At 39.6% G+C, this 13,887-nt stretch overlaps 1 protein-coding gene across 1 annotated transcript in view; it reads right to left on the bottom strand.

The window, feature by feature from the left end:
- The window catches only part of LOC115629716 (neurobeachin), a gene marked incomplete at its 3' end in the record, with an annotated part of 104,933 nt that overhangs the window by 41,008 nt on the left and 50,038 nt on the right, over nt 1-13,887 (bottom strand). The window contains exon 3 of the mRNA XM_030526237.1: nt 6,257-6,383. Within this exon, the coding sequence (XP_030382097.1) occupies nt 6,257-6,383 (127 nt within the window). The remainder of the gene's footprint in view (nt 1-6,256; nt 6,384-13,887) is intronic.

Here is a 13,887-nt window from a genome sequence, read left to right as displayed (position 1 = left end):
ACAGACACAGTAATGAAAAACGCCTCAAGGCTATCAAGCTGGCTAGACAGACGGCGATAACTTCATTTCTTCCAACGCGCGCAGCAATAACAATATTATGTAGATATACAGTCGGAATTGTAAATTGTATTGCCAATCCCGATTCCACATTACCCCAAACAGGGAATTTGATTTCGAGCTTAAGGTAAGCCTTGACGGTGCAAGAATCGGTGAAGTCGCTACGATTTGCGGAAATGAGAACCTGTTTGGATGAATTTGTTTGTTTCTTTAATTTGGTAGCATCTAAAAAAATTATTTTAACTGGCATTGTATGTTTCTTTGAAGTGAATATTGTCAACGATATCTGGTTTGCTATTATTTCTTCTGAAAAGGGGTCCATAGCTGACTTAATTTATTTCTTAATTTTTAAATGTTTTTATTGAAGTGAAACTTCTTATTTGAGGGCCTTGAACGGTGGATCGGCAACCTTTTCAGTGACAAACCAATGACACGATAACAGGCAATAAACAAACTCGTATTCGTTAGCAGTTGAATTTCCTTCTGCTTATTTATGCCTACCTGGTACGAGTAGGTCTTGATTTTTAAGCGTGGCTTTCAGGTTTTGCGGAAATATTTTTAATGTGAAATAGAACTGCGTTGTCAGAAGCTCTGGAAAGTTTTCTAGGTGTTTTTTTGCGTATTTTCTACCCTACAACTGTATAACTTGTTTTCTAGCCATTTTCTATCCGTTTACAGATATTTTAAAGTTGTTTCCTAACTCTTCTTAAGCCAAATGTACATTGGTCAACAATTTTTGATGATAAAGGCTCCCCTCTCCAATCTAAAAAAAAAAATTAACCCAAAGTAAATCATTCCAATACAATCATTAAGTTTCACTTCTATCGCTTGTCGCCCGGGCACACAATTTTTTGAAAACAAAATTAGGCAAAGGTGCGGTTGTTTAAATCAGGACGTTGTTTTGTCCTGCCTCGGATCGACTTCTTGTTTGGCGGATATTGCTCTCGAGATACATAATTATATAGGTTAGTATTTAATATTGATGAAATAAAACGTCTGAACGATCAATGATTATTGCTTAGTTCCATGGTTCGAATAAATAAATATAAATGAATATATTTAAGTACTATAAATAAATATACCCGTATATGTTTTTTAATTAACTTCTTGTGTATTTATTTCATATTTAAGTGTTATTATTGAATTGAAAATTCCTAAATGAAAATGTATAACATAAAAATTCACATAAATTAGGTAAACAGGGGTTCAGTCTCAAGCTAGGTTTGTGTATTGGCATCTTACAAGTCAGTCTAGCGAGTCTGTATCTGTTATTGCCTGTTCAGAATTCAGTAATTAAAGTTATTCTGTGTATGCCATCTGGACACAATTTAAAAGTGCATTTCAAAGAAAAGCTGGCATGAGAAAATTGTGTTATAAATCAATTAATTTCAATACCAGCCCTGAAAAGTGCGCTTGCGGGCCAAATAAAGTTGCGTTTTGTTTTGTTGTTTTTTTTTCTTTGGGTCTGAAAGAGGCAGCCAAATGCTGCGGGCGTAGCATTTTGGATTTAGTGTGTTGGCGTTCATTTTACAGTCCACGGCTTACAGTTTACAGTTCGTCAAAATTGAATTGAGTTGTCATTGCCTTGGGCGCTGTAATGCGCCCACATTTCTCCACAGTGCTCCATGCCAATACCCATACCCATACCCGTGCCCATATCCAAGTCCATGTCCCTGTTCCTGTTTCCATGTCCCTGTCTGTGTTTCTGCCCCTGCCGCGCTATTCCCAATCTTCATTTGTAATGCACACTAATTGAAATGGGACGACGCACGGGCCGTTTTAATGCTTGGACTGTTGACGTGCCCCCAAGGATGGATGTGGCCAAAAGTTTGCGGCGACTGTGGCGGCACCATTAACGCTGCCATGGAGTGGAAGGAAACGAAGGCGCAGTGTCAACACGTTTCGGGTTGCGTAAATTAAGAAATTGAGTAACAGGCTGGGCGGGGGCAGCTCTGGTACTGTGGGACCAACACTGGAACTGAACTTAACTGAACTGAACTGAAGCTGCAACCTCCGCGCTGGCTCGATTCTGTTGACCCGAGCCCCGTTGCCAGAAATTTGACTCCCAAGACGCTAACGCCTGCTAGCAACTGCCTGGTTGCTCTGCCAAAATCCCCCCTACCCAGCTATATTCTCGGCAACTCCCCTCCCCCCTTGGCAACCAATTGCTTGTTCTCCTCGCTTCATGTATCAGCATTTAATTACACTTTTACTCGAAGCCAGCCGGAGTCGGAGAACAGCAAGCAAGCAAGCATGCGTGTTTCTGTGTGTGTGTGTGTGTGTGTGTGTATGTGATTGCCTGATTGCTGATGCTTAGACAATGCCAAGGCACTCAGCCTGTTTGCGTGTCTGCTTCGTTTCTTCGTCCTCCTCTCCTGCTCAGTCGGCCATCCTGCCGTAGGCTGTGAAAGTTTAACGGCGTCGCGCGTCATTTCTGCATATCTCGCATAAAATTAAGTGCGAGAACTTGTCAGCTACGCAGCCTCTTATGCCCTTACATTCCCACAACACGAGCACATACATATGTATGTATGTATGTATGTATGTATGTATGTATGTATGTATATGGTATATGTGTGTATATAGCTTGTCTTGGTTGGGTTTTAATGCCAACTGCCCAAAAAAGTAGGCAATAGAGTTTGCCATTTGGCAGCGGCATCTCAACAACGAACTAAGATCGCGTCTAGAAGTGCTAGAAGTTGCTGGCGACTGTGGTGGTGGGGTGTTGAGCGGTATGAGAGGCAGAAGTCTGCACATGACAACGTTGACATTTGTGCCGTCATTTGTTGGCGCTGCTCACGCAGACGTAGACGCAGACGCTGACGTCGGTGTCGACGTTGACGTCAAGTAACTTTTTTGAGTTGCGCGTCGTTGTGTGGGACGACTTTTCAGCTTATCTAATTTCTTGGCAAGTGTCACGTTTCGACATTTGTCAGGTGACTTAAAGATACACACCCGCACACTCGCACACACCCACATGCTCACAGATGCGCGGCTTTTGTCGAGCTGTGCTGTGAGTAGAAAATTATGTCTCGGAATTACCAACAACCCCATCCCACCCCTCCATGCCACACATACTCGTACATAAATGCTTGGCTCAGGAGTTGCTCAAGAGTTCAAATTGAAGGCAGTTACAGTTCGTTAAATACTGCCACACAGACCGCAGATGTGTCATTGACTTAATAAAATCAAAATCAGGCGCCTGCGAATACCAACACTGATTGTAAGAAAAAGGGCAATATAATTACACACACACACATACACACAGATACACACCACATGTAACACAACCACACACCCCGATAGACACTAAATTATCGAAATAAAAGTGGCAATAAGGTCCTCCATGTGCAGTGTTGGGACATTCTACCCGTATATGCTCTAGAAAATAGTGGAGCTTCGTTTCGTGAAACAGGGATTCATTTGGATGCAAAATATTCCCGTTAAGGTGCTTTAAAAATACTTTAAAAACATAAAGGTGAAATGAAAAATGAGTTGCACTTTCCCCTCTTCCTGTTAACTCAATTATGAATAGAGCAATTTCACAGTTGAAAAGCTATAAAGATATTTAATTGAAAGGTTAGCAATGAGGCGTTTCACGCCTAGGGGTTAATGGGCTAACTGGGCTGCCAGGCACACAAATTTCAGCTCCAACAAAAAAGCGAAGGAACTTAATTAAATTTCGTTGACCCATCTACACCCTTTTCGGGCGAGCCTTGGAGTTAATTTGTTTAATTAGCGTAATTTCTTGTTCGAAAATATACTATAATATTAGATAAGTAAGTTGTCTAGCGAGTTTGACTTTTTTGTTGTCAAATTAATTGCGATTCCTAATTAAAACAAAGTAAGAAAGCTAAAGTCGGGTGTCCCGACTTTGAAATACATGGCATCGGAGAGGTTGGCACAAATAGATGAACGGAATTCAAACTGTAAATACATAAAATACGCCTACATGGGTATCAATAATTTAATTATATTATAGGAACCTAGAGTACAAATGGGAAAAGGAGGTGGAAGGTAAATATATTTTGAATGAAAATTGAGGAAACTTTAGTTGGAAAACTAAACATAAAATACAAATAACAAATAATTATTAAACAAAATCGTTCTAATTGAACATATGATTGTCAACAATTTTTTTGTTTGTATAAGGGTTGTAAAAAATCGATTTTTTTTTTACATCGTCGATGTTTTTACAATGAGTACTCGATTTTTACCGATGTATTTTTACAACGCAATACATCGACGATCATCGATGTTTAGGCGAAAACATCAAAGCCTAATTTTTAAATGAAGTCATGAGCAAACAGAATCTTGTTGGAGACTTAAGAATTTTTTTATATTTTTTTTTTTACATATATACAATTTATTAAACTAGTTTTCTACTACCAATATGGCAGCTTAAGCTAGTTGAAAGTTAGGGAATACAAAAGTTGTCTAAGTAAGCATCTTAAGAATTAAAACTAATTATGAATGTTACATAAATAGCGAAAAAAACAAGAGAGAACGCTACAGTCGAGCTAGCCCGACAGTGGAATACCCTGAACCCAGACAAACTTCCGCCCCTGAGTTATATGCGCCCATAGCATAAGCATATTGAAGAAGAAGAGCGAACTTGATGCTGCAGCTTGTGGGCGTAGTACTGGAGTGAAATTGTTAGCAAATAACTTTTCTTAGCATTAACCGACTTAGATGAAATTTGAAACGAAAGATGTATAAAAGTAGATTGCTGCATATAGATTATGTGTGCAAAATTTGTTTTATGTGGGTTTGAAAATGTGGAAAGTACATTTTGGGCAGGGAAAATCGAAAAAATAAAATAAACTCGTATAGACTAGGGACTAGGATCGTCTGCCTACCAAGTTTAGTTAATGTACGCTAATTAAAATTAAAATGTATTTAAAATACATTTCGTGGCGAGCCTAGAAAAGAACTAGCTAAAAAATGTTATCTTGAAGACGGGGAAGTCGATCGGGAGTAGCGTGGCCTTGGAATAATTTATGAGTCGTAAAATTGTATAAAAATAAAAACTACCGGTAGACTGGATTGTTGCAGTCATGGAAAGCAGATTTGGACATATGTTTGAGAAATGACAAATGTGTAGCCGCAGACTCTCGAGCATACAGGCAGGCAGAGAGAGACAGACGGGCTGGCGGGCAGACAGTCTGACAATGCGCTCATAGACATACAAGCATACACAGACACATTTGTATGTGGCTACGAAAAATAAAATAAATGCTTTGCAAATATGCAGACATACAAATAAGTGAATCAGTCTAGCTTATTTGTATGTATATATAGTATTTGTGTGTAGGTGTGAGTGTGCGTGTGTGTGTGTGTGTATTTTTGTATATTTGTGTGTGCGTGCGAGTTCATTTTGGACTCTGATTTGGCACTGGCTATATAACAGAGTGTGTCAGCTCGCTGACAAGCGTGAAATTAATCGAAAAGCAATTCGGCGGCCAGCAGCAGCCATCGCGTGCTCGTCCGCACCGTCTTCAACCTCCACTAACCCCCCCGCCATCATCATCCAAATGCTCTCTACCCAGTCTCAGGACCCCTTGTTGGCTCTTTTCTGGCAAGGCGCCAAACAATCAGTGCGCGTTTTTCTGACTGTATGTGTAAGTCCTTCTATCTCTATCTGTCTATCGGGCTGTCTGTCTATATATATATATGTATGTATATATGTATGTGTATGTCATTTTATTCAATTTTCTTTCAATTAAATTTGCAGGCCACAGTCGCAAGGCACAAACAGCATACATGAAATTCATGCACTGTCACTGCCGTGCTGCTGTGGTTCCGAGTCTGGGCCACACTCACTATATCTGTGTGTCTGTGTGTGCGTGTGTGTTTCTGTGTTTCTGCGTGTGTGTGTGTGTGTGTGTGTGGATGGTTCGACTGACTGACTGACTTCACTTGCTGCAATGCATTTTTAATGAGTTGCAAGATCTTTGTAAAGAATCGTAAGAGAGGCGGAACAAGAACAAGTAAAATAAACAAATAGGCAGTAAAAACTTCTCCCCAAGGCTTCATGTTCATGTTGGTTGGTTGCTTGGTTGCTTGGTATAGGCCGCGTGTTTATTTCTTTTCACATGTGCCCTTCTCCACCCATACATATCCACACACGCATATTATGTATATGGGAATATACTTGTATGTATACACAGGTGTGTGTATTTAAGCGTCTAGTACATACCTGCCACAACTGTTTCCGAGCGCTGCAAACGCACCAGCACGTGCTCGATGAGTCCAACATCTGTGCATGCCTGCAAATTGCGAACACTCTTGCGCAGAATCGCAATGAAAACACTCCAGATCTCGGCCTGAAATTGTAAGAAAAGAAAAAGGCAACGCGGCATAAGTAAGCAAGTAAAATAATCGCACCGACAAAAGTTTATATACTCGCATACACTTGCAAAAATAAAGCGTGTATGCGCTTCAAAAGGGTTGCATCTTATATATATTTCTGATTTACCATTATTAAGAAATGCATTAGCTTCGTGGCAATATTTAGGAAACACTCTTTGGAAATCTCATTGTTATGGTTATAAGGCAGGTGGAGTAATAAAAATATCAATGACAACAGGCGATTTGTTATATTTGGGTTTTATTTACAGAACTCTTTCATTTATTTATTTAAATCGATTAGCCGTTTTCCTTTGTAGTATTAAATATTCTAAATTAAATTGTTGGTTTCATTATATTCGGTTGCTTAAGTCAGTAGAAAACAACCGGAAATTATTTGTTACTGTATTATGAATCAGTTACTAATAAGTCTGGAGAAACACACACAGTTTAGTTGATTGGGCTGGCAATTATTGCCATCAATCGCTTAATTATTTACGGAGACTACAGGAAAATTGCTTCCCATTATCATTAAATGAGGAACAAAACTCTAGTACATATGTACATTTATATAAATAATTTGTATGGCACATACTACAATTACTTGCTTTATAAAAATACGTCTTTGGTTTAACATCAGCTTTCTGTCCAACTCTAAAGCATTTCTATATAAGCTGTCAGTAAAATTTGAAATAATAAGGTTCTTAAAACTGCCCAGCGAGTGCTGAGTTGAGATTTTTTAGTGGTGCTCAGTACCTCAGTTTAAGCTCTGATGCAATGCTAAGCTCACTCAACTATCTTCAATTTCTTTTATTTGTTTCACAAATTCAATATTTCAACATTTGCATTTCAAAAGTTTTCTAAAACTGTGCCAAGTGTATTTATAAGTTTGTTTGCATATAGTAGTATGTATATATTGTTACAAGCGTCCCATGTGTGCCTATGTGTATGTGTGTGTGCGTGTGTGTGAGAGTGTGCGAGAGTAAAACAAATACCCATGGAGTTTCGCAATTCAAACGGCACACAAATGTATTGCGAAATCAAAGACTTGGCTTAGCAGTAGGTGCATGTATGTATGTGTTTCTGTGTGTGCCATTGTGAATTGTACCCCCTCGTGGACGTGCCTGCTTCGTCTTTACATCATCGTCATCATCATCGTCATCATCATCATCATCATATATACAGTTCAATAAGAAAAGTGAAGAGACTCCCTAAAGTATGCAGCACTTGTGCACTGCTTACCATGGTCTCATATGAGCGTGTATGTATGCGTATGTATGTGTGTGTGTGTGTGTGCGTGTGCCTAATGTAAACAGTCATTGAAATAAAGTAAAATAATGGAAAATAATGGCAAAATAATCGCAAGCTCAACTGAAACAACAAAAAAGCCACAGCCAGCAGAAAAAACAAAAATAAACCAAAATGAGAGAAAAAATAAATAAACAGAAATTGTTAAGAACAAAAAAAAGTAAAGAAAAGAAGAGCAACCGTTCGCCAGCTGAAGGATCATTTCTCCCTGCTCCCTGTGCGGCAGCAGCACCAGCAGCAGCAAACAAATTTACTATTGCCCTCAAATGTTTGTGCGGCAACGGCAAATGGCAGCCACTTTTGGCAAACAACAACGGCAGCCAACAGCTACCAGCAAGCGAAGGAGAAGAGAAAGAAAAACGCTTTACGGTTTTTATTATTATTGCTGCACACACACACGCACATCAATTGGCCATTGCATAAACATGAAATAAATGTACACAGACAGACAGAACAGACAGTCAGAGACACATACATACTTGTATATGTATGTAGTATGTACATATATCCACTTCTGGGGCTTCCACAGCGGTCGAAAGAAAGTTTTAAGTGCAAACACTTGTGCAGGACACAAAAATGGAGCCTTTCGATCAGCAGCGATATCGTCATCATCATCAGCACCTGACAACCAACCCCAATTGAACAAATAAAGTGTTATTCCTTGTCAAGGGTTGACAAATCTATGAGCTCGCGGTCATACTATTTGTAAATATTTTGTTATGATTTCTTATTCACTTCAATAGCTCCTCGAGCATGAAACTAAACTTTTATTGAAAGCCACGTAAGCTGAAGCAGCGGAAAATGCCACATTACTGTGTAATCTGATTGAAGTATTAAATATTTGTTTGCCAAAAAATTTCAAAGGCTTATGTATACAAACAAGCCACGATGAAATTTTAATTTATTGTTGCATTAAATATTCCAGCTTTCATTCATGGAGCTGAATTTCTGAAAAGTAATCTTCTTAATTATTTTAATTTTATGAAACATTGCGATTTTGTGAGTAACGTTGTTTGATTTTGGAGCACGGTTAGGAAATTAACTTCTGAGCTGAACAAAATAAAACAAGAAAGGAATGCTAAAGTCGAGCGAGCTCAACTCTTAAGTACCCTGCACCTCCCACCATTTGTATTATTATTTATCATTTATTTACACCACACCAATAACTATTTATTTGTATAAAGTGTGGGGCAACACTGGCCAGCAAAATCGTTGGTAATTATTCGTTGCATACTTTCGGGTGTGGATGAAGTCTGAAGGCAAAAAAATTGTTTGCGGAAACGCTGGCGCTGGTGCTGTCGCTGGCCATTCAAAAAGAGTGAATATATTGGACTCTTCTTCTTCTTCTTCTTGTTCTTATTTTTGTTTATTCTGTTATCTGTTGCTTGACTCGTTTAACGCTCCATTTTGTTTGCTGTCAGTGCCCTCTGTTTGCAGTGTGGGTGGTGTGTCAATTTTGTAGCGCCTGCCGCCTCCTTATCATTTTTACTTGACTCACATTTTCATCGTCGTCTTCAGTTTTTCAGTTTTTTTCTTCTTATTATTTTTTATTTTTTGTATAATGTACAGCACGCATAATTTAATTCGTCGATTCATAAATTGCCAACAAAAATTCACTCACTCAACGCCTCAAGGCAGCGACTTTTATTTTACTTTGCACGCTGAAGCAAGTCGGGATGGGGTGGTACGGTGTGGTGCAGGGTAGGCTGAATTCAAGATTTTTGCGCTTTACAGTTTTCCTTGCTGCTGCTGCTGCTGCTGTGAAAAGCGGCTTTTGAATGCCTCTATAAGAGTATACATATACATACAGATATATACTACTAAGATGTCAAGCTGTACGTAATTTTATCAGTCCAGGCGCCAGCGAGAGAGAGGGAGAGAGAGAGAGAGAGAGATACTGAAGAACACCTACAAGAAAAGATGCCAGCAGCTAAGCTGCACCACAGGGCACTTATTACGCCAGACATAATGTCCTTTTTGCTGAGCTCCTATTTCTACCCTAGACAGAGGGCAGTTCTGCTTAGTTCAGAGGGCTTGCACTTAGCAGTCTTTGTTATAAACAGCGAATCAATCCATGCTTATCTCCTCAAAAATGTTCTAAAAAAATCGTGCAATTTTGCAATATTTCTGAAATGCTACACACAAGTATTCTATGTTTTTTTTCTCAGTTTTCCAAACCTTTAGTTTGGAGCTGTATTTAGAAACATAACAAGGACTATTGGTAAATTAAAATTATTTTGGATAAGAAATGATTAAAAATTGAAAACAAAGTATTAAAGCAAGTACCTTTCGACTTTGCATAATCGTTTGGCTTTTCAGGATTTCAATTAGAAAACTATTCTTATCGAGTTTATAGAGTATTTTAGTTTCGTCAAAGGCAAGCCTTTTGCATTGGTTCTTTTTGTCCCCTTCCTCTGCTGCCAATTCACTTACAATGTTCATGTTTTTGTTGCTTTTTTTTCAGTGGAGGCTAATGTGTCGCCTCTATTTGGGGGCAGCTTTGAAGACACATACAGACACAAACACACACTCACACACATGAAGCTTAGACCTTTTTGTGAATGATGCAACAAACAAACTTGCGTCGCCTTGGATTTGCTTTGTTTGTTGTTTTTGTTGCTGCTTATCTGCTAATGTTGCTCATAGCGAAATATAAAGTTGATTTGACGCCGCCATCGCCATCGTCGTCGTCGCCGACGTCGCCGACGTCGCCATTGCTGTTGCGTTTTGTTTTTACAGCATTATACCATAATAGGCGCGCGTGCCCCAAAGCCCTGGGCAGGGATAAAAGTGGCAAGTCAAGAGGGGGGAGATGGAGGGGATGAAGTCAAAGTCAGACTCAGACTCCGACTCACACTCAGAGTCAGTGGAAAGGGAACTGTTGGCCAAGCCAAGCCAGCACCAGCACAACAAGAAGAAGAAAGAAGAAAAAATTAAATAATAAGAGCAACTTCAGTCAGATTTTATTACGTAATTGGGTAGCAATTTCTGCATGGCACAACAACAGAAACAACAATAACAAGAGCAACGGTAACAGCAACTGAGCACAAATTAAATTTGGCCTTCTTTGTGCTGCGCCTTAAGTATGCGCCCCAAATATGAGGGGTTCCTGCTTCCTCCTTCCTCCTTCCCTCATCTCTTCATCAGTCTGCGCATCTCGCATTTTGTTCTTATATCTTATTTTTTATTTTAGATTCGAGCTCAGTCAGGCGGTTAGCGAGGGACAGAGAAAACAGATAGACAGTGCGTCACTGCACCCCCAAACACTCCCCCACCACCTCCGGCGTGGGGAAGGGGGTCTGTATAGGTAGCTAAGGTTAAATTGAGCGGCCAGTCAGAGATCCAAACGAAAATTAAAAAATTAAGCTCCAAGTTTGTGTGTGCTGGCAACGACACGTCCCCTGTCTCCGCGTCACAATTTATTTCATACATATAGTACTTTGACTTTACAGCTCGCGCCCTCAAATGTTTACAGGCGAGAGGCGATTTCTTGACCCACAAGTGGCAAGTGAACAGATCCTTGTAAATTATAATCACTTCTGCAGCCAAATTTATTTTTATTTACGTAGCACGATTGAATAAATCTCACCGTTAATATATATTTGAATAATTGTCCTACCTAAGACAGATCTTAAATAAAGATATAAGTAAATAATAAATTATTAAACAGAAACACTTTCCTTGTTATACTCTGTACATGAAATATTAGGTTGTATATATTTTTGATCAGCATGACCTGTCTGTCTGCCTGTCCGTCCGTATGATCACATAGGTTTAAGAGACTATAAGAGCTAGAAACACCAAATTTGAAGTCCAATATGACTTATGTGAATACGCATATAATTTGTTTTTTGAAAATCCCCACCATCCCCTCCTCACCACCATTCTTAATTTTTTTAATTTATATAATTATTCCAAAAATATGTGCAGAGCTAATACTATTATAGAGGTAATACGTAATAAAGACTTGATTCAATTCAATGATTCAAATGATTCAGAATAGGAAATTCATTCGATATACATGAAATTATTAACAATTTGTAAATGTAAAAACAATTTAAATTGTATATGCACAACCGAATATATCTGAAAGAAGCTCAGCTCTCCTAATTGCTAATCATTTTTAATAAATGAAACTTAAGAGACCTGTGAAACAATCTATCAATGCATTTCAATTATTTTCGTAAATAATATAATGCCGACTACGAAGAAAATAAAAGCACATTATGTTCAACTATATTCTGATGTAAATGCACCATCACTTGGTGTTACCAATTGGAGGAGACGCGCGCAAAGCAGAGGCGCGTGGAGGCTTATTGTGTATGAGGAAGAGACCCAATAGGGTTGTTTATAATAATAAAAAAAGCCCTTTAAATAAAATCACATAATGTTCAACTACAGTCTGATGTAAATGCTTATTTATTTAAGTGAGAGGAAATAATGCGTAATAAGCCAACGAGTTTTCCATTATAAATATTAATAAGCAGAGTTGGGAAAAAAGCTATAGCTTTGAAAATGTGCATACTTGTACACTTTCGAAAAGCTCCCGCAATAAATAGAACATAAGAGAACTGTGTAACAATCGATTAATACATTTCAATTATAAATAATATAACTTTACAAGTATGTTCAACTATATTCTGAAGGAAACGATTTTTCAACTATCGCGATAAGTGACATTAAAAATGGTGTAATTTTCCATTATAAATTATATCAGCCGGACTCGGAAAAACCGTATCTTTGAAAATGTTCATATTCGAGCAACAACCAGCAATAATTGAAACTATCCAATTTTTTAAGAGTAGAGAGCCGTGTGAGAATATAGTATGTGAGGCAAGTTGTATTTATCGACAATCTACAAAAATAATTCAGTTCCTTTTGCAAGCATTTTTCTTCTTCTTAGCCAGCATCGAAAATTACTTAAAATAACTCACGGTACGGTGCAAGCAAGAGGTGCGATGTGCGTACAAACGGAATCTTGTGTTCCCAGCCGTACTACCATTCGTATAACTCAATCAGCTTTAGTTGCAATTTACTTGCAATTTACGGCACACACACACACACGCACACACACACACACACACATTGGAGCAGGGAGCGAACAAACTGGAGCGCTTTCGCGATTGCCACACAAATTGCACTTTTGCATTGCGCTGCGATATTTGACACTCTTTTCCGTCCGCCTGCCACTCCGCCACCCTGGCACCCATACGTTGCTGTACGTTGTCTACTTTTGTGCTCCATTCTTTTTTCACTTTCCGTTTTTTGTTTTGCTGCACTCATTTTCCACTTTATCTGCGATTTGTGTGCGACATTTTCTTTGCACTGCTATCGCCCTGTCGCTGCTCTTCCCCACTAATGCTCTCTTCTTCCTGCAAAATCGTTTCGTTTCAATAGAATTTCAATAAATTTATCAAAGTACCGCCTGCTTCCACATTTCTCTGCCCTCCCCCACCCCCTGCCCCTCACTCTTCCTCTGGCTGTTCGCGTGCTCCCTCGGTGGCTCAGATGCTTTATCTGAGAGTATGCCGCATCGTTTGCATGCCTCACCTCGCCTCGCCTCGCCTCATTCCGTTCCGTTCGGTTGTTGGCCGCATCGTCAGCATTGCCGCCCCTATTCAATTTCAATACCCGCACGACCCTATCTTGATATCATCTTTTTATGCAACCTTTGTCGATGTCTTTGGCGTGCCATGCAATGCGCTTATGCACTTCCTTCCGCCTACCAGCGCCTCGTACTCCTTTGTATCCGCTTGCGCCATTTCCAGCGCTGACATCTTGCTGCTAACGGCTGAGCATGAGTCTGTGGATGAGGCTGTGGATGAGGTTGAGGCTGTTGAGGCTGTGTCTGTGTCTGCAGACAGGCGGCTGGCTGTACGTGCTGCCAAGCGACTACTACTCGTATTTTCCTGAAAATCTGCTGCCGCTCTAACGGAAATTTATTATTGACAGCAGCTGCCGCTGCAATCCAAACAATCGACAGCGGCCGCTCTGTCTCTGCCACTGTTTCTTCTTCAGCCTCTACTGATGGCTCTGCCACGCACACGAAATGGCAACGTCAGCAGTTTACAGATTGCGGGCTTAGCGCATTGCTCGTCCTGCTGCCAGCTCCTCCTCCTATACCTCCTATATGTTTGCACTTCCTTCCCATACCCGATCTAGCAGCTGGCAGCT

This window comes from Scaptodrosophila lebanonensis, unplaced genomic scaffold, assembly GCF_003285725.1.
Source record: "Scaptodrosophila lebanonensis strain 11010-0011.00,11010-0021.00 unplaced genomic scaffold, SlebRS2 tig00000163-arrow-arrow-pilon, whole genome shotgun sequence".
In the NCBI taxonomy this organism is placed as follows: domain Eukaryota; kingdom Metazoa; phylum Arthropoda; class Insecta; order Diptera; family Drosophilidae; genus Scaptodrosophila; species Scaptodrosophila lebanonensis.
Note: the sequence above shows the minus strand (reverse complement) of the source record. Positions and strands in the feature narration are given on the sequence as shown.